Below are 21,962 nucleotides of genomic sequence, written 5' to 3'. Positions count from 1 at the left end.
GACAGGCAGCCAGACAGACAGGCAGGCAGGCAGGCAGGCAGGCAGGCAGGCAGGCAGACAGACAGACAGACAGACAAGCAGACAGGCAGACTGACAGGGTTGGTCCCTCTGTTTTAGAGTTTGTTTTAAGTTTAGGTTTGTCCACTGCCTTAGACCCTGTCTGTGTATAATACCTAACAAGCAGCTTGTCTGGGAGGTCCAGAGCTTGTTTGACTGTGTGACTCACTCTGCCACTCTAATACTCTACTACTCCACCACTCCACCACTCTACCACTCCACCACCCCACCACTCCACCACTCCACAACGCCACCACTCTACCACTCTGCTACCCCACCACCCCTCCACTCCACCACTCTGCTACTCCACCACCCCACCACTCCACCACCCTACTACTCTACTACTCCACCACTCCACCACCCTACTACTCCACTACTCCACTACCCCACCACCCCTCCACTCCACCACTCCACCACTCTGCTACTCCACCACCCCACCACTCCACCACCCTACTACTCTACTACTCCACCACTCCACCACCCTACTACTCCACTACTCCACTACCCCACCACCCCTCCACTCCACCACTCCACCACTCTGCTACTCCACCACCCCACCATTCCACCACTCCACTACTCCACCACTCTGCTACTCCACTACTTCACTACCCCACCACTCCACCACTCTGCTACTCCACTACTCCACTACCCCACCACCCCTCCACTCCACCACCCCACCACTCCACCACTCCACCACTCTGCTACTCCACCACTCCACCACCCGACCACTCCCCACTCCACCACTCCACTACCCCACCACCCCACCACACCACTCCACTACCCCACCACTCCACCACTCCCACCACCACTCCACCACCCCGACCACTCCACTCCCCACTCCACCACCCCACCCCACCACCCCACCACTCCACTACCCCACCACTCCACCACTCTGCTACCCCACACTCCACCACCCTACCACCCACCACTCCACCACACCACCACTCCACTACTCCACCACTCCACCACCCACCACCCACCACTCCACCACCCCACCACTCCACCACTCCACCACTCCACCACTCCACACCACCCACCACTCCACCACTCCACCACTCCACTACTCCACCACCCCACCACTCCACCACCCCACCACCCACCACTCCACCACTCCACCACCCCACCACTCCAACACTCCACCACTCCACCACTCCACACTCCACCACTCCACCACCCCACTCCACCACTCTGCTACTCCACCACTCCACCACACCCGCCACTCCACCACTCTGCTACCACCCACCACTCCAACACCCACCACTCCACCACTCCACTACTCCACCACTCCACCACTCCACCACTCTACTACTCCACCACTCCACCACTCCACCACTCCACCACTCCACCACTCCACCACTCTACCACTCCACCACTCCACCACTCCACTACTCCACCACTCCACCACTCCACCACTCCACCACTCCACCACTCCACCACTCCACCACTCCACCACCCCACCACTCCACCACCCCACCACTCCCCACTCCACCACTCCCCACTCCACCACTCCCCACTCCACCACTCTACTACCCACTACTCCACCACTCCACCACTCCACCACTCCACCACTCCACCACTCCATCACTCCACCACTCCACCACTCTACTACTCCACCACTCCACCACTCCCCACTCCCCACTCCACCACTCTACTCCACCACTCCACCACTACCCCACCCACCACACCCACTACTCCACCACTCCACCACTTCACCACCCCACCACTCCACCACTCCACCACCCCACCACTCCACCACTCCACCACTCCACCACCCACCACCCCACCACTCCATCACTCCACTACTCCACCACTCCACCACCCCACCACTCCACCACTCCACCACTCTACTACTCCACCACTCCACCACTCTACTATTCCACCACTCCACCACTCTACTACTCCACCACTCCCCACTCCCCACTCCACCACTCCACCACTCCACCACTCCACCACCCCACCACTCCCCACTCCACCACTCTACTACTCCACCACTCCACCACCCCACCACTCCCCACTCCACCACTCCCCACTCCACCACTCCCCACTCCACCACTCTACTACTCCACCACTCCACCACTCCACCACTCTACTACTCCACCACTCCCCACTCCACCACTCCACCACTCTACTACTCCACCACTCCCCACCACTCCCCACTCCCCCACTCCACCACTCCACCACTCCACCACTCCCCACTCCACCACTCCACCACTCCACCACTCCACCACTCCACCACCCCACCACTCCACCACCCACCACCCCACCACTCCACCACTCCACCACTCCACCACCCACCACCCCACCACTCCATCACTCCACCACTCCACCACTCCACCACCCCACCACTCCACCACTCCACTACTCTACTACTCCACCACTCCACCACTCCCCACTCCCCACTCCACCACCCACCACTCCACCACTCTACCACTCCACCACTCCACCACTCCACCACTCTACTACTCCACCACCCCACCGCTCCACCACCCCACCACTCCACCACTCTACTACTCCACCACTCTACCACTCCACCACCCCACCACTCCACCACCCCAACACTCCACCACTCTACTACTCCACCACTCCACCACTCCACCACCTCAACACTCCACCACTCTACTACTCCACCACACCCACCACTCCACCACCCCACTACTCCACCACCCCACCACTCCACCACTCTACTACTCCACCACTCTACCACTCCACCACCCCACCACTCCACCACCCCACCACTCCACCACTCTACTACTCCACCACCCCACTACTCCACCACTCCCCACTCCCCACTCCACCACCCCACCACTCCACCACTCTACTACTCCACCACCCCACCACTCCACCACCCCACCACTCCACCACTCCACCACTCCACCACTCCACTACTCCACCACTCCACTACTCCGCCCTGCAGGCAGGGGTTCCCCTTCTGTTTTAACCCTTTTAAACCTGATGCGACATACAAGACATGAGGGAACACCTTCTCTTTTCCATGACATAGACTGATCAGGTTTGTGTACGTGTGCCGTTCAGAGGGGCAAGACAAACGATCGAAGTGCCTTTGAACGGGGTTATGGTAGTAGGTGCCAGCTTTCAGTGTTAAGAACTGCAACGCTGCTGGGTTTTTCCACACTCGACAGTTTCCTGTGTGTATCCCAAAAGAAATGCTCCACCACCCAAAAGGACATCAGAGCCAACGGAAAACCAGGTGTTGAAAACGAGTAATTTATGAAAGAGGACAAAGGAGGCTGTCACGAATTGTGCAGAGCAACAGACGGGACTAAAGTTAGGTAACTGACAGTCCAGTACAACATTGCTGCCCAAAGTACCCATAAGAGGATGCACAACTCGTCATGGCAACTGACAACCTCACACACTTCCACTTCTTTCAACAACAACAACAAACAGAAAAAGAAGAAACTGTGGGGGGGCAGTGGGCTGAGGAACAAAAACACATTGCCTGGTCTAATGAATCCCTGCTGTTTCACGCTGATGGACAAGGACGAGGTTATAGAGAAAACCACTTCCATGCGTCCATCATGCCGCGGGTCAACATCGCAGGCCGGTGGGATGGTGTCGGAGTGTGTTTTCATGGCACACATTGGGTCCCTTGATAAAAGTGGAGCATTACGGCCAATCAGGTGGCAGCAGTGTATCCATCTGCGAATATATTATTTTCTTCAGCGGGATAATGCCCCAATGCCGCAAGGATAAGATCGTACAGGAATGGCTCCATAAACATGGTAATTCAACTTCCTGCAGTGGCTTGCCCAGTCACCAGATCTCAATCTGATTGGCCGTCTGTGGTGGGCATAACCAATGGAAAACCTCACGTCTTGCTCCTCCGATTGGTCTCTTATGTTGTTAAATAGAGCGAGTTTCTGAAAATGCAATGCATGTAAAATACTCATACTCATACTCATACTCATACTCAAGATGTTCTGAGTACATTTTCAAAGAATATTTTAGATTTTTTTTTGGGGGGGGGTGAAATATAGTCACTTGAAATGTTCGTGACGTATATGTCACAACGGGAATTAAAAGAGCCCTATTCCCTATATAGTGCACTACTTTAGACCAGGGCCCTATTCCCTATATAGTGCACTACTTTAGACCAGGGCCCTAATCCCTATATAGTGCACTATTTAGACCAGAGCCCTATTCCCTATATAGCGCACTACTTTAGACCAGAGCCCTATTCCCTATATAGTGCACTACTTTAAAATAATTAAAACCACACGTTTTCAGAGATTTCTTTTGTACAGCAGAATTGATTTATTCTCAGAAATATGTTATTTGGGGTCTTTTTGGGCAACGGTAACCGGGTCGGGTTTCTAAGGGTGAAGTGGAGGTTTAATCTCCTGTTTTAGAGCCCATGTGACTCCCCTGCTAACCAGACAGGGTTTGGTTTACAACCTGTTTTGGGCCTGTTTTAGGATTTTGTTAGGTTGTGTCTGAAGGAGTAGCAGGGTTTGTCTAGTGTTTAATCACACTGAAGGAGTAGCAGGGTTTGTCTAGTGTTTAATCATACTGAAGGAGTAGCAGGGTTTGTCTAGTGTTTACTAATACTGAAGGACTAGCAGGGATTGTCTAGTGTTTAATCATACTGAAGGAGTAGCAGGGTTTGTCTAGTGTTTACTAATACTGAAGGAGTATCAGGGTTTGTCTAGTGTTTAATCACACTGAAGGAGTAGCAGGGTTTGTCTAGTGTTTAATCACACTGAAGGAGTAGCAGGGTTTGTCTAGTGTTTAATCATACTGAAGGAGTAGGAGGGTTTGTCTAGTGTTTAATCCTACTGAAGGAGTAGCAGGGTTTGTCTAGTGTTTAATCATACTGAAGGAGTAGCAGGGTTTGTCTAGTGTTTAATCATACTGAAGGAGTAGCAGGGTTTGTCTAGTGTTTAATCACGCTGAAGGAGTAGCAGGGTTTGTCTAGTGTTTAATCATACTGAAGGAGTAGCAGGGTTTGTCTAGTGTTTAATCATACTGAAGGAGTAGCAGGGTTTGTCTAGTGTTTAATCATACTGAAGGAGTAGCAGGGTTTGTCTAGTATTTAATCACACTGAAGGAGTAGCAGGGTTTGTCTAGTGTTTAATCACACTGAAGGAGTAGCAGGGTTTGTCTAGTCTTTACTAATGCTGAAGGAGTAGCAGGGTTTGTCTAGTGTTTAATAATACTGAAGGAGTAGCAGGGTTTGTCTAGTGTTTAATCATACTGAAGGAGTAGCAGGGTTTGTCTAGTGTTTAATAATACTGAAGGAGTAGCAGGGTTTGTCTACTGTTTAATAATACTGAAGGAGTAGCAGGGTTTGTCTAGTGTTTAATCACACTGAAGGAGTAGCAGGGTTTGTCTAGTGTTTAATCACACTGAAGGAGTAGCAGGGTTTGTCTAGTGTTTAATCACACTGAAGGAGTAGCAGGGTTTGTCTAGTGTTTAATCACACTGAAGGAGTAGCAGGGTTTGTCTAGTGTTTAATCATACTGAAGGAGTAGCAGGGTTTGTCTAGTGTTTAATCATACTGAAGGAGTAGCAGGGTTTGTCTAGTGTTTAATCACACTGAAGGAGTAGCAGGGTTTGTCTAGTGTTTAATCATACTGAAGGAGTAGCAGGGTTTGTCTAGTGTTTAATCATACTGAAGGAGTAGCAGGGTTTGTCTAGTGTTTAATCATACTGAAGGAGTAGCAGGGTTTGTCTAGTGTTTAATCACTGAAGGAGTAGCAGGGTTTGTCTAGTGTTTAATCACACTGAAGGAGTAGCAGGGTTTGTCTAGTGTTTAATCATACTGAAGGAGTAGCAGGGTTTGTCTAGTGTTTAATTACTGAAGGAGTAGCAGGGTTTGTCTAGTGTTTAATCATACTGAAGGAGTAGCAGGGTTTGTCTAGTGTTTAATCATACTGAAGGAGTAGCAGGGTTTGTCTAGTGTTTAATCATACTGAAGGAGTAGCAGGGTTTGTCTAGTGTTTAATCATACTGAAGTAGTAGCAGGGTTTGTCTAGTGTTTAATCACACTGAAGGAGTAGCAGGGTTTGTCTAGTGTTTAATCACACTGAAGGAGTAGCAGGGTTTGTCTAGTGTTTAATCACACTGAAGGAGTAGCAGGGTTTGTCTAGTGTTTAATAATACTGAAGGAGTAGCAGAGTTTGTCTAGTGTTTAATCATACTGAAGGAGTAGCAGAGTTTGTCTAGTGTTTAATCATACTGAAGGAGTAGCAGGGTTTGTCTAGTGTTTAATCACACTGAAGGAGTAGCAGGGTTTGTCTAGTGTTTAATCATACTGAAGGAGTAGCAGGGTTTGTATAGTGTTTAATCCTACTTAAGGAGTAGCAGGGTTTGTCTAGTGTTTAATCATACTGAAGGAGTAGCAGAGTTTGTCTAGTGTTTAATCATACTGAAGGAGTAGCAGGGTTTGTCTAGTGTTTAATCACACTGAAGGAGTAGCAGGGTTTGTCTAGTGTTTAATCCTACTGAAGGAGTAGCAGGGTTTGTCTAGTGTTTAATCATACTGAAGGAGTAGCAGGGTTTGTCTAGTGTTTAATCACACTGAAGGAGTAGCAGGGTTTGTCTAGTGTTTACTAATACTGAAGGAGTAGCAGGGTTTGTCTAGTGTTTAATCACACTGAAGGAGTAGCAGGGTTTGTCTAGTCTTTAATAATACTGAAGGAGTAGCAGGGTTTGTCTAGTGTTTAATAATACTGAAGGAGTAGCAGGGTTTGTCTAGTGTTTAATCATACTGAAGGAGTAGCAGGGTTTGTCTAGTGTTTAATAATACTGAAGGAGTAGCAGGGTTTGTCTACTGTTTAATAATACTGAAGGAGTAGCAGGGTTTGTCTAGTGTTTAATCACACTGAAGGAGTAGCAGGGGTTGTCTAGTGTTTAATCACACTGAAGGAGTAGCAGGGTTTGTCTAGTGTTTAATCACACTGAAGGAGTAGTAGGGTTTGTCTAGTGTTTAATCATACTGAAGGAGTAGCAGGGTTTGTCTAGTGTTTAATCATACTGAAGGAATTAGCAGGGTTTGTCTAGTGTTTAATCACACTGAAGGAGTAGCAGGGTTTGTCTAGTGTTTAATCACACTGAAGGAGTAGCAGGGTTTGTCTAGTGTTTACTAATACTGAAGGAGTAGCAGAGTTTGTCTAGTGTTTAATCATACTGAAGGAGTAGCAGAGTTTGTCTAGTGTTTAATCATACTGAAGGAGTAGCAGGGTTTGTCTAGTGTTTAATCACACTGAAGGAGTAGCAGGGTTTGTCTAGTGTTTAATCATACTGAAGGAGTAGCAGGGTTTGTCTAGTGTTTAATCCTACTTAAGGAGTAGCAGGGTTTGTCTAGTGTTTAATCATACTGAAGGAGTAGCAGAGTTTGTCTAGTGTTTAATCAAACTGAAGGAGTAGCAGGGTTTGTCTAGTGTTTAATCACACTGAAGGAGTAGCAGGGTTTGTCTAGTGTTTAATCCTACTGAAGGAGTAGCAGGGTTTGTCTAGTGTTTAATCATACTGAAGGAGTAGCAGGGTTTGTCTAGTGTTTAATCACACTGAAGGAGTAGCAGGGTTTGTCTAGTGTTTAATAATACTGAAGGAGTAGCAGGGTTTGTCTAGTGTTTAATCACACTGAAGGAGTAGCAGGGTTTGTCTAGTGTTTAATCACACTGAAGGAGTAGCAGGGTTTGTCTAGTGTTTACTAATACTGAAGGAGTAGCAGAGTTTGTCTAGTGTTTAATCATACTGAAGGAGTAGCAGAGTTTGTCTAGTGTTTAATCATACTGAAGGAGTAGCAGGGTTTGTCTAGTGTTTAATCACACTGAAGGAGTAGCAGGGTTTGTCTAGTGTTTAATCATACTGAAGGAGTAGCAGGGTTTGTCTAGTGTTTAATCCTACTTAAGGAGTAGCAGGGTTTGTCTAGTGTTTAATCATACTGAAGGAGTAGCAGAGTTTGTCTAGTGTTTAATCATACTGAAGGAGTAGCAGGGTTTGTCTAGTGTTTAATCACACTGAAGGAGTAGCAGGGTTTGTCTAGTGTTTAATCCTACTGAAGGAGTAGCAGGGTTTGTCTAGTGTTTAATCATACTGAAGGAGTAGCAGGGTTTGTCTAGTGTTTAATCATACTGAAGGAGTAGCAGGGTTTGTCTAGTGTTTAATCATACTGAAGGAGTAGCAGGGTTTGTCTAGTGTTTAATCACACTGAAGGAGTAGCAGGGTTTGTCTAGTGTTTACTAATACTGAAGGAGTAGCAGGGTTTGTCTAGTGTTTAATCACACTGAAGGAGTAGCAGGGTTTGTCTAGTCTTTACTAATACTGAAGGAGTAGCAGGGTTTGTCTAGTGTTTAATAATACTGAAGGAGTAGCAGGGTTTGTCTAGTGTTTAATCATACTGAAGGAGTAGCAGGGTTTGTCTAGTGTTTAATAATACTGAAGGAGTAGCAGGGTTTGTCTACTGTTTAATAATACTGAAGGAGTAGCAGGGTTTGTCTAGTGTTTAATCACACTGAAGGAGTAGCAGGGTTTGTCTAGTGTTTAATCACACTGAAGGAGTAGCAGGGTTTGTCTAGTGTTTAATCACACTGAAGGAGTAGCAGGGTTTGTCTAGTGTTTAATCATACTGAAGGAGTAGCAGGGTTTGTCTAGTGTTTAATCATACTGAAGGAGTAGCAGGGTTTGTCTAGTGTTTAATCACACTGAAGGAGTAGCAGGGTTTGTCTAGTGTTTAATCACACTGAAGGAGTAGCAGGGTTTGTCTAGTGTTTAATAATACTGAAGGAGTAGCAGGGTTTGTCTAGTGTTTAATCATACTGAAGGAGTAGCAGAGTTTGTCTAGTGTTTAATCATACTGAAGGAGTAGCAGGGTTTGTCTAGTGTTTAATCATACTGAAGGAGTAGCAGGGTTTGTCTAGTGTTTAATCATACTGAAGGAGTAGCAGGGTTTGTCTAGTGTTTAATCATACTGAAGGAGTAGCAGGGTTTGTCTAGTGTTTAATCATACTGAAGGAGTAGCAGGGTTTGTCTAGTGTTTACTAATACTGAAGGAGTAGCAGGGTTTGTCTAGTGTTTAATCACACTGAAGGAGTAGCAGGGTTTGTCTAGTGTTTAATCATACTGAAGGAGTAGCAGGGTTTGTCTAGTGTTTAATCATACTGAAGGAGTAGCAGGGTTTGTCTAGTGTTTAATCATACTGAAGGAGTAGCAGGGTTTGTCTAGTGTTTAATCATACTGAAGGAGTAGCAGGGTTTGTCTAGTGTTTAATCACACTGAAGGAGTAGCAGGGTTTGTCTAGTGTTTAATCATACTGAAGGAGTAGCAGGGATTGTCTAGTGTTTAATCATACTGAAGGAGTAGCAGGGTTTGTCTAGTGTTTAATAATACTGAAGGAGTAGCAGGGTTTGTCTAGTGTTTAATCACACTGAAGGAGTAGCAGGGTTTGTCTAGTGTTTAATCACACTGAAGGAGTAGCAGGGTTTGTCTAGTGTTTAATCATACTGAAGGAGTAGGAGGGTTTGTCTAGTGTTTAATCCTACTGAAGGAGTAGCAGGGTTTGTCTAGTGTTTAATCATACTGAAGGAGTAGCAGGGTTTGTCTAGTGTTTAATCATACTGAAGGAGTAGCAGGGTTTGTCTAGTGTTTAATCACACTGAAGGAGTAGCAGGGTTTGTCTAGTGTTTAATCATACTGAAGGAGTAGCAGGGTTTGTCTAGTGTTTAATCATACTGAAGGAGTAGCAGGGTTTGTCTAGTGTTTAATCACACTGAAGGAGTAGCAGGGTTTGTCTAGTGTTTAATCACACTGAAGGAGTAGCAGGGTTTGTCTAGTGTTTAATCATACTGAAGGAGTAGCAGAGTTTGTCTAGTGTTTAATCATACTGAAGGAGTAGCAGAGTTTGTCTAGTGTTTAATCATACTGAAGGAGTAGCAGGGTTTGTCTAGTGTTTAATCACACTGAAGGAGTAGCAGGGTTTGTCTAGTGTTTAATCATACTGAAGGAGTAGCAGGGTTTGTCTAGTGTTTAATCCTACTTAAGGAGTAGCAGGGTTTGTCTAGTGTTTAATCATACTGAAGGAGTAGCAGAGTTTGTCTAGTGTTTAATCATACTGAAGGAGTAGCAGGGTTTGTCTAGTGTTTAATCACACTGAAGGAGTAGCAGGGTTTGTCTAGTGTTTAATCCTACTGAAGGAGTAGCAGGGTTTGTCTAGTGTTTAATCATACTGAAGGAGTAGCAGGGTTTGTCTAGTGTTTAATCACACTGAAGGAGTAGCAGGGTTTGTCTAGTGTTTACTAATACTGAAGGAGTAGCAGAGTTTGTCTAGTGTTTAATCATACTGAAGGAGTAGCAGAGTTTGTCTAGTGTTTAATCATACTGAAGGAGTAGCAGGGTTTGTCTAGTGTTTAATCACACTGAAGGAGTAGCAGGGTTTGTCTAGTGTTTAATCATACTGAAGGAGTAGCAGGGTTTGTCTAGTGTTTAATCCTACTTAAGGAGTAGCAGGGTTTGTCTAGTGTTTAATCATACTGAAGGAGTAGCAGGGTTTGTCTAGTGTTTAATAATACTGAAGGAGTAGCAGGGTTTGTCTAGTGTTTAATAATACTGAAGGAGTAGCAGGGTTTGTCTAGTGTTTAATCACACTGAAGGAGTAGCAGGGTTTGTCTAGTGTTTAATCACACTGAAGGAGTAGCAGGGTTTGTCTAGTGTTTAATCACACTGAAGGAGTAGCAGGGTTTGTCTAGTGTTTAATCATACTGAAGGAGTAGCAGGGTTTGTCTAGTGTTTAATCATACTGAAGGAGTAGCAGGGTTTGTCTAGTGTTTAATCACACTGAAGGAGTAGCAGGGTTTGTCTAGTGTTTAATCACACTGAAGGAGTAGCAGGGTTTGTCTAGTGTTTAATAATACTGAAGGAGTAGCAGGGTTTGTCTAGTGTTTAATCATACTGAAGGAGTAGCAGGGTTTGTCTAGTGTTTAATCATACTGAAGGAGTAGCAGGGTTTGTCTAGTGTTTAATCACACTGAAGGAGTAGCAGGGTTTGTCTAGTGTTTAATCATACTGAAGGAGTAGCAGGGTTTGTCTAGTGTTTAATCCTACTGAAGGAGTAGCAGGGTTTGTCTAGTGTTTAATCATACTGAAGGAGTAGCAGGGTTTGTCTAGTGTTTAATCACACTGAAGGAGTAGCAGGGTTTGTCTAGTGTTTAATCATACTGAAGGAGTAGCAGGGTTTGTCTAGTGTTTAATCATACTGAAGGAGTAGCAGGGTTTGTCTAGTGTTTAATCATACTGAAGGAGTAGCAGGGTTTGTCTAGTGTTTAATCACACTGAAGGAGTAGCAGGGTTTGTCTAGTGTTTAATCATACTGAAGGAGTAGCAGGGTTTGTCTAGTGTTTAATCATACTGAAGGAGTAGCAGGGTTTGTCTAGTGTTTAATCATACTGAAGGAGTAGCAGGGTTTGTCTAGTGTTTAATCATACTGAAGGAGTAGCAGGGTTTGTCTAGTGTTTAATCACACTGAAGGAGTAGCAGGGTTTGTCTAGTGTTTAATCATACTGAAGGAGTAGCAGGGTTTGTCTAGTGTTTAATCATACTGAAGGAGTAGCAGGGTTTGTCTAGTGTTTAATCATACTGAAGGAGTAGCAGGGTTTGTCTAGTGTTTAATCATACTGAAGGAGTAGCAGGGTTTGTCTAGTGTTTAATCACACTGAAGGAGTAGCAGGGTTTGTCTAGTGTTTAATCACACTGAAGGAGTAGCAGGGTTTGTCTAGTGTTTACTAATACTGAAGGAGTAGCAGAGTTTGTCTAGTGTTTAATCATACTGAAGGAGTAGCAGGGTTTGTCTAGTGTTTAATCATACTGAAGGAGTAGCAGGGTTTGTCTAGTGTTTAATCATACTGAAGGAGTAGCAGGGTTTGTCTAGTGTTTAATCATACTTAGCAGGGTTTGTCTAGTGTTTAATCATACTGAAGGAGTAGCAGGGTTTGTCTAGTGTTTAATCATACTGAAGGAGTAGCAGAGTTTGTCTAGTGTTTAATCATACTGAAGGAGTAGCAGGGTTTGTCTAGTGTTTAATCACACTGAAGGAGTAGCAGGGTTTGTCTAGTGTTTAATCCTACTGAAGGAGTAGCAGGGTTTGTCTAGTGTTTAATCATACTGAAGGAGTAGCAGGGTTTGTCTAGTGTTTAATCACACTGAAGGAGTAGCAGGGTTTGTCTAGTGTTTACTAATACTGAAGGAGTAGCAGGGTTTGTCTAGTGTTTAATCACACTGAAGGAGTAGCAGGGTTTGTCTAGTCTTTACTAATACTGAAGGAGTAGCAGGGTTTGTCTAGTGTTTAATAATACTGAAGGAGTAGCAGGGTTTGTCTAGTGTTTAATCATACTGAAGGAGTAGCAGGGTTTGTCTAGTGTTTAATAATACTGAAGGAGTAGCAGGGTTTGTCTACTGTTTAATAATACTGAAGGAGTAGCAGGGTTTGTCTAGTGTTTAATCACACTGAAGGAGTAGCAGGGTTTGTCTAGTGTTTAATCACACTGAAGGAGTAGCAGGGTTTGTCTAGTGTTTAATCACACTGAAGGAGTAGCAGGGTTTGTCTAGTGTTTAATCATACTGAAGGAGTAGCAGGGTTTGTCTAGTGTTTAATCATACTGAAGGAGTAGCAGGGTTTGTCTAGTGTTTAATCACACTGAAGGAGTAGCAGGGTTTGTCTAGTGTTTAATCACACTGAAGGAGTAGCAGGGTTTGTCTAGTGTTTACTAATACTGAAGGAGTAGCAGAGTTTGTCTAGTGTTTAATCATACTGAAGGAGTAGCAGAGTTTGTCTAGTGTTTAATCATACTGAAGGAGTAGCAGGGTTTGTCTAGTGTTTAATCACACTGAAGGAGTAGCAGGGTTTGTCTAGTGTTTAATCATACTGAAGGAGTAGCAGGGTTTGTCTAGTGTTTAATCCTACTGAAGGAGTAGCAGGGTTTGTCTAGTGTTTAATCACACTGAAGGAGTAGCAGGGTTTGTCTAGTCTTTAACTAATACTGAAGGAGTAGCAGGGTTTGTCTAGTGTTTAATAATACTGAAGGAGTAGCAGAGTTTGTCTAGTGTTTAATCATACTGAAGGAGTAGCAGGGTTTGTCTAGTGTTTAATCACACTGAAGGAGTAGCAGGGTTTGTCTAGTCTTTACTAATACTGAAGGAGTAGCAGGGTTTGTCTAGTGTTTAATAATACTGAAGGAGTAGCAGGGTTTGTCTAGTGTTTAATCATACTGAAGGAGTAGCAGGGTTTGTCTAGTGTTTAATAATACTGAAGGAGTAGCAGGGTTTGTCTACTGTTTAATAATACTGAAGGAGTAGCAGGGTTTGTCTAGTGTTTAATCACACTGAAGGAGTAGCAGGGTTTGTCTAGTGTTTAATCACACTGAAGGAGTAGCAGGGTTTGTCTAGTGTTTAATCACACTGAAGGAGTAACAGGGTTTGTCTAGTGTTTAATCACACTGAAGGAGTAGCAGGGTTTGTCTAGTGTTTACTAATAATGAAGGAGTAGCAGGGTTTGTCTAGTGTTTAATCATACTGAAGGAGTAGCAGGGTTTGTCTAGTGTTTAATCACACTGAAGGAGTAGCAGGGTTTGTCTAGTGTTTAATCACACTGAAGGAGTAGCAGGGTTTGTCTAGTGTTTAATCATACTAAACTGCTTGGAGTAACACTAGATTGTAACCTGTCATGGTCAAATCATATTGATGCAGTAGTAGCTAAGATGGGGAGAAGTCTGGCTATAATAAAACGATGCCCTGCCTTCTTAACAACTCTATCAACAAGGCAGGTCCTACAGGCCCTAGTTTCTACCTTCTTAACAACTCTATCAACAAGGCAGGTCCTACAGGCCCTAGTTTCTACCTTCTTAACAACACTATCAACAAGGCAGGTCCTACAGGCCCTAGTTTCTACCTTCTTAACAGCACTATCAACAAGGCAGGTCCTACAGGCCCTAGTTTCTACCTTCTTAACAACACTATCAACAAGGCAGGCCCTACAGGCCCTAGTTTCTACCTTCTTAATAACACTATCAACAAGGCAGGTCCTACAGGCCCTAGTTTCTACCTTCTTAACAGCACTATCAACAAGGCAGGTCCTACAGGCCCTAGTTTCTACCTTCTTAACAGCACTATCAACAAGGCATGTCCTACAGGCCCTAGTTTCTACCTTCTCAACAGCACTATCAACAAGGCATGTCCTACAGGCCCTAATTTCTACCTTCTCAACAGCACTATCAACAAGGCATGTCCTACAGGCCCTAGTTTCTACCTTCTCAACAGCACTATCAACAAGGCAGATCCTACAGGCCCTAGTTTCTACCTTCTTAATAACACTATCAACAAGGCATGTCCTACAGGCCCTAGTTTCTACCTTCTTAACAGCACTATCAACAAGGCAGATAACGTACGCACTATACATACACATGGATGTAGTACTGTAGATATGTGGTAATGGTGGAGTAGGGGCCAGAGGGCACACAGTGTGTTGTGAATGTATTGTAATGGTTTTAAAATTGCATAAACTGCCTTCATTTTGCTGGACCCCAGGAAGAGTAGCTGCTGCTTTGGCAGGAACTAATGGGGATCCATAATAAATACAAATACTGAAGGAGGAACAGGGTTTGTGTTGTGTTTTATCAGGAGGACAGGGTTTGTGTTGTGTTTTATCAGGAGGAGCAGGGTTTGTGTTGTGTTTTATCAGAAGGAGCAGGGTTTGTGTTGTGTTTTATCAGGAGGAGCAGGGTTTGTGTTGTGTTTTATCAGGAGGAGCAGGGTTTGTGTTGTGTTTTATCAGGAGGAGCAGGGTTTGTGTTGTGTTTTATCAGAAGGAACAGGGTTTGTGTTGTGTTTTATCAGGAGGAACAGGGTTTGTGTTGTGTTTTATCAGAAGGAACAGGGTTTGTGTTGTGTTTTATCAGAAGGAACAGGGTTTGTGTTGTGTTTTATCAGAAGGAACAGGGTTTGTGTTGTGTTTTATCAGGAGGAGCAGGGTTTGTGTTGTGTTTTATCAGGAGGAGCAGGGTTTGTGTTGTGTTTTATCAAGAGGAACAGGGTTTGTGTTGTGTTTTATCAGGAGGAACAGGGTTTGTGTTGTGTTTTATCAGGAGGAACAGGGTTTGTTTTAGCTTTTGGTTTTCTTTAGCTTCATGTTTATGTTCTGCCTTGGAGCAGCACTGTAGCAAAGACGTTGTATTTTTAACAAGGCTGGGTGTTGGTTTAAAGCCTGTTCGGGACAGGAGATTGCTGGGTGTAGCCCTCTGGAGGGGGTGAGGCGGTGGGAAGGCCAGACAAACGTACCGTAGGAAAAGAGTACGACGTCACGGTATTCAACAGGCACAGCAGACTGTGATAGGCTGGGAGGAAGGTCAGGGCTAGTAGCAGACGGCAGTATTGGGGAGAGAATGGAGGTTGGTGGAGAGGTTAGCTCACAGGCAGGAAGTACTGCAGGGAGGGAGGGGGGGTAGTTAGCTCACAGGCAGGAAGTACTGCAGGGAGGTGGGGGGGGTAGTTAGCTCACAGGCAGGAAGTACTGCAGGGAGGTGGGGGGTAGTTAGCTCACAGGCAGGAAGTACTGCAGGGAGGTGGGGGGGGGGGCAGGTAGCTCACAGCAGCATTGGATCTTGAGAACGACTACAGAAATACTAGAAGACAGTAGAAATACTACCGTACTGCTGTCAGAGGAGGAGATGGGTAATGAATATCCTATATCAGAGCTTTACATTAAAGACAGTAGAAATACTACCGTACTGCTGTCAGAGGAGGAGATGGGTAATGAATTTCCTATATCAGAGCTTTACATTAAAGACAGTAGAAATACTACCGTACTGCTGTCAGAGGAGGAGATGGGTAATGAATATCCTATATCAGAGCTTTACATTAAAGACAGTAGAAATACTACCGTACTGCTGTCAGAGGAGGAGATGGGTAATGAATATCCTATATCAGAGCTTTACATTAAAGACAGTAGAAATACTACCGTACTGCTGTCAGAGGAGGAGATGGGTAATGAATTTCCTATATCAGAGCTTTACATTAAAGACAGTAGAAATACTACCGTACTGCTGTCAGAGGAGGAGATGGGTAATGAATATCCTATATCAGAGCTTTACATTAAGACAGTAGAAATACTACCGTACTGCTGTCAGAGGAGGAGATGGGTAATTAATATCCTACATCAGAGCTTTACATGAAGCCTGACAAGGCATGTTACACGATGTGTGTAAAATCTTACTGCTCACTCACAGCTGTGGGGTGTTCAGTGTCACCTCACAAGTCAGACGACCCTTGACCTTTTTGAAAGTCCCCTCTGACCCTGACAGGTTCTAATAGAACGGGGGTCAAGGGTGGTGGAAATGGGGGGGATGCAGACAGGGGAACAGTCTGACAACTTGATGGGAGACAGACACACTGAACAGGAAGGTACTCAGACAGACAGACAGACAGACAGACAGACAGACAGACAGACAGACAGACAGACAGACAGACAGACAGACAGACAGACAGACAGACAGACAGACAGACAGACAGACAGACAGACAGACAGACTGAACAGGAAGGTACACAGACAGACAGACAGACAGACAGACTGACTGAACAGGAAGGTAGACAGACAGACAGACAGACAGACAGACAGACAGACAGACAGACAGACAGACAGACAGACAGACAGACAGAAAAAAAGACAGAAAAACAGACAGACAGACAGACACAGACAGACAGACAGACAGACTGAACAGGAAGGTACTCAGACAGACACAGACAGACAGACAGACAGACAGACAGACAGACAGACAGACAGACAGACAGACAGACAGACAGACAGACAGACAGACAGACAGACAGACAGACAGACAGACAGACAGACAGACAGACTGAACAGGAAGGTACACAGACAGACAGACAGACAGACAGACAGACAGACAGACAGACAGACAGACAGACAGACAGACAGACAGACAGAAGGTACAGACAGACAGACAGACAGACAGACAGACAGACAGACAGACAGACAGACAGACTGAACAGGAAGGTACACAGACAGACAGACAGACAGACAGACAGACAGACAGACAGACAGACAGACAGACAGACAGACAGACAGACAGACAGACAGACAGACAGACAGACAGACAGACAGACAGACAGACAGACAGACAGACAGACAGACAGACAGGAAGACAGACAGACAGACAGACAGGACAGACAGACAGACAGACAGACAGACAGACAGACAGACAGACAGACAGACAGACAGACAGACAGACAGACAGACAGACAGACAGAAGACAGACAGACAGACAGACAGACAGACAGACAGACAGACAGACAGACAGACAGACAGACAGAGACAGAGACAGAACAGAAGACAGACAGACAGACAGACAGACAGACAGACAGACAGACAGACAGACAGACAGACAGACAGACTGAACAGGAAGGTACACAGACAGACAGACAGACAGACAGACTGACTGAACAGGAAGGTACACAGACAGACAGACAGACAGACAGACAGACAGACAGACAGACAGACAGACAGAAGACAGACAGAAAAACAGACAGAAAAACAGACAGACAGACAGACACAGACAGACAGACAGACAGACTGAACAGGAAGGTACTCAGACAGACACAGACAGACAGACAGACAGACAGACAGACAGACAGACAGACAGACAGACAGACAGACAGAACACATTAACAATAACATATTGTGGATCACTATATGGATTTGCTAAGCATGCAATCTCCTCGGGTCATTTCCCCTGACCTGAAACACCCTTAACCTTCTGAGACAGAAAGGTGAAAACTTTTGCATGCTTATTGGGCAAATAGGGAAATATTTCCTGTACCATCAGTAACACTGAATTCTCACAGGGCTTTCGGCCCGGGGTGTGTGTGTGTGTGTGTGTGTGTGTGTGTGTGTGTGTGTGTGTGTGTGTGTGTGTGCGTGCGTGCGTGCGTGCGTGTGTGTGTGTGTGTGTGTGTGTGTGTGTGTGCTGTATGCATGCATAAAGAGTTAAACGATAAGCACTATTAGATTTTTTGTATAATAGCAGTGGGAGTAGATAGATGGGAGTAGATAGACTCAATCCCAAATAGCACCCTATTCCCTATATAGTGCACTACTTTAGACCAGGACACTTATGGCTCAGGTTAAAAGTAGTGCACTATAAAGTGGGAAAGGGTGCCATTTGTGACGCATCATTGTAGTCATCAGAGTCCTCCAGCTCCAGTCAGGCCTCTGACCCCTCTCTGCTTGGAGTAGGGTCCCCGTCGTACAGGGTAAGGGCCTATAGAGGTCAGGGGTCAGAGGTTAAGGGGTTGACTAATCCATTACTCAGCCAAGCAGGAAAGGACATAACCGAGGGTGTTTAGACTGTTTCCTGTAGTGTAAACGTTCCCAGACCAGAGCCTTAACGGTCAAGGTGCGTATTAGATGTGGGAATTCAGATATGACGTCATTGTTTTAGTACTAACCCACCCGGTGGGTGGTGTGACTGAATCTCCCAGGGATGTTGTAGAGCGTTTCAAGGTGCGTATTAGATGTGGGAATTCAGATATGACATTGTTTTAGCACTAACCCACCCGGTGAGGGGTGTGACTGAATCTCCCAGGGATGTTGTAGAGCGTTTTAAGGTGTGTCTAATAAAAGCCCGGCTCACATGTATAAATATCACCAAGATGGATTGTGGGAATTTAGGGTCCGTAGGGTTTAGTGGTTCATATTCAGTCATCTGTTGTAGTCCCTTTATACAGACCTCCTTCCCCTCCTTCCTCTGAGTAGCTTTATACAACACTCCTTCCCCTGAGTAGCTTTATACAACACTCCTTCCTCTGAGTAGCTTTATACAGACCTCCTTCCCCTCGTTCCTCTGAGTAGCTTTATACAACACTCCTTCCTCTGAGTAGCTTTATACAACACTCCTTCCTCTGAGTAGCTTTATACAACACTCCTTCCTCTGAGTAGCTTTATACAACACTCATTCCTCTGAGTAGCTTTATACAACACTCCTTCCTCTGAGTAGCTTTATACAACACTCCTTCCCCTCATTCCTCTGAGTAGCTTTATACAACACTCCTTCCTCTGAGTAGCTTTATACAACACTCCTTCCTCTGAGTAGCTTTATACAACACTCCTTCCCCTCATTCCTCTGAGTAGCTTTATACAGACCTCCTTCCCCTCCTTCCTCTGAGTAGCTTTATACAGACCTCCTTCCCCTCATTCCTCTGAGTAGCTTTATACAACACTCCTTCCCCTGCTTCCTCTGAGTAGCTTTATACAACACCTTCGGGGGGTTCTGTCACGTTCTGACCATCGTTCGTATGTGTTTTCCTTGTTTTAGTGTTGGTCAGGACGTGAGCTGGGTGGGTATTCTATGTTGTGTGTCTGGTTTGTCTATTTCTATGTTTGGCCTGATATGGTTCTCAATCAGAGGCAGGTGTTAGTCATTGTCTCTGATTGGGAACCATATTTAGGTAGCCTGTTTTGTGTTGGGTTTTGTGGGTGATTGTTCCTGTCTTTGTGTTTGTGGCACCAGATAGGACTGTTTTGTGTTGGGTTTTGTGGGTGATTGTTCCTGTCTTTGTGTTTGTGGCACCAGATAGGACTGGTTTAGTTTTTTTCACGTTTCTTGTTTTGTAGATTGTTGCACTTTCATCTTTATTAAAGATGTACAAAACTAACCACGCTGCATTTTGGTCCGCCTCTCTTTCCCCAGAAGAAAACCCTTACAGAATCACCCACCAACCAAGGACCAAGCGGCGTGGTAAACAGAGGCAGCAGCAACAGCAGCAGCAGGAGAAGCGACAGGTGCAGCAGGAGCAACAGCAGCAGCAGTGGGAGAGGCTGCACTATTTGGAGAGATGGACTTGGGAGGAGATCCTTGACGGGAAAGGACCCTGGGCAGAGCCAGGGGAATATTGCCGCCCCAAAGCCGAGCTGGAGGCAGCGAAAGCAGAGAGGCGGCATTATGAGGAGCTAGCACGGCAGAGCGGCTGGAAGCCAAACATTTCTTGGGGGGGGAGGCACAGGGAGAGTGTGGCAGAGTCAGGAGTCAGACCTGAGCCAACTCCCCCTGTTTACCGTAAGGAGCCATGGATGGAATTGGAGCTGTCGGCGAAGCTGAGTGCTGAGTCTGAGAGTGTTGAGGATGTATTGGACAGAGTAGAGAGAAAGCTGTTGGTTTGGCATAGTATGCACGGCATTCGCCCTGAGGAGCGTGTTAGCTGTCCGATGCCACCCGTGTCAGTTCCTCGTACTCAGCCTGAAACGTGTGTTGGAGTTCCGGGGGATTTGATGCCGGCTATACACACCAGGTCTCCAGTACACCTTCACAACCCGGTGTGTCCTGTTCCTTGCACTCACCCGGAGGTACGTGGCCCGGTACCACCAGTGCCGGCTCCCCGCACCAGGCAGTTTCTCCGTCCCATCAACACAGGTGCTCCCGCCTGTCCGGCGCTGCCAGAGCCTTCCTCCCAGCGCTGCCGGTGCCGCCAGTCTGCCCAGCGCCGCCAGTCAGCCAGGAGCCGCCAGTCAGCCAGGAGCCGCCAGTGCCACCAGTCAGCCAGGTGCCGCCAGTCTGCCAGGATCAGTTAGAGCTGCCAGTCAGCCAGGATCCGCCAATCAGCCAGGATCCGCCAGTCAGCCAGGATCTGCCAGAGCTGTCAGTCTGCCTGGATCCGCCAGTCAGCCAGGATCTGCCAGAGCTGCCAGTCAGCCAGGATCCGCCATTCAGCCAGGATCTGCCAGTCAGCCAGGATCTGCCAGTGCCGTCAGTCTGCCAGGATCCGCCAGTCAGCCAGGATCTGCCAGAACTGCCAGTCTGCCAGGATCCGCCAGTCTGCCAGGATCTTCCAGATCCGCCATTCAGCCAGGATCTGCCAGAACCGCCAGTCAGCCAGGATCTGCCAGAACCACCAGCCAGCCAGGATCTGCTAGATTTATCAACCTTCCCGAGCTTCCCCTCAGTCCCGAGCTACCCCTCAGTCCCGAGCTACCCCTCAGTCCGGAGCTGCCCCTCAGTCCAGTGGGGCCCGTTGTTAGGTTTCCTAGGCCAAGGTTAGCGGCGAGGGTCGCCACTCAAGGGACGCTAAGGAGGTGGACTAAGACAATTATGGAGTGGGGTCCACGTCCAGCGCCAGAGCCGCCACCGCGGACAGATGCCCACCCAGACCCTCCCCTATAGGTTTAGGTTGTGCGTTCGGAGTCCGCACTTTGGGGGGGGGGGGGGTTCTGTCACGTTCTGACCATCGTTCATATGTGTTTTCCTTGATTTAGTGTTGGTCAGGACGTGAGCTGGGTGGGCATTCTATGTTGTGTGTCTGGTTTGTCTATTTCTATGTTTGGCCTGATATGGTTCTCAATCAGGGGCAGGTGTTAGTCATTGTCTCTGATTGGGAACCATATTTAGGTAGCCTGTTTTGTGTTGGGTTTTGTGGGTGATCGTTCCTGTCTTTGTGTTTGTGGCACCAGATAGGACTGTTTTGTGTTGGGTTTTGTGGGTGATTGTTCCTGTGTTTGTGGCACCAGATAGGACTGTTTTGTGTTGGGTTTTGTGGGTGATTGTTCCTGTCTTTGTGTTTGTGGCACCAGATAGGACTGGTTTGGTTTTTTCACGGTTCTTGTTTTGTAGATTGTTGTACTTTCATCTTTATTAAAGATGCACAAAACTAACCACGCTGCATTTTGGTCCGCCTCTCTTTCCCCAGAAAACCATTACAGTAGCTTTTATACAACACTCCTTCCTCTGAGTAGCTTTGATTGTTCTTCTGCAGTTGCTCCATGACAGGTCATTGTCACCACTATGATGTCACCACTATGATGCACCACTATGATGTCACCACTATGATGTCACCACTATGTGTAATCAGGAAAATGTTATCTTCCCACAGGAGCAGTTGAAGATGCTCTA

General features: G+C 46.2%; 1 protein-coding gene across 1 annotated transcript in view; it reads left to right on the top strand.

Annotated features, from left to right (window-relative positions):
* The window catches only part of LOC135574951 (uncharacterized), a 119,053-nt gene extending 97,329 nt beyond the window's left edge, over window positions 1-21,724 (top strand). Inside the window, exon 4 of the mRNA XM_065027076.1 lies at window positions 19,770-21,724. Coding sequence (XP_064883148.1) covers window positions 19,770-20,647 — 878 coding nt within the window. The 3' untranslated portion in view covers window positions 20,648-21,724. The remainder of the gene's footprint in view (window positions 1-19,769) is intronic.
* Window positions 21,725-21,962: the final 238 nt, after the last annotated feature.

The sequence above is a fragment of the Oncorhynchus nerka genome, linkage group LG14 (assembly GCF_034236695.1).
Source record: "Oncorhynchus nerka isolate Pitt River linkage group LG14, Oner_Uvic_2.0, whole genome shotgun sequence".
Classification (NCBI taxonomy): domain Eukaryota; kingdom Metazoa; phylum Chordata; class Actinopteri; order Salmoniformes; family Salmonidae; genus Oncorhynchus; species Oncorhynchus nerka.
This window is presented reverse-complemented; position numbering and strand designations above follow the sequence as displayed.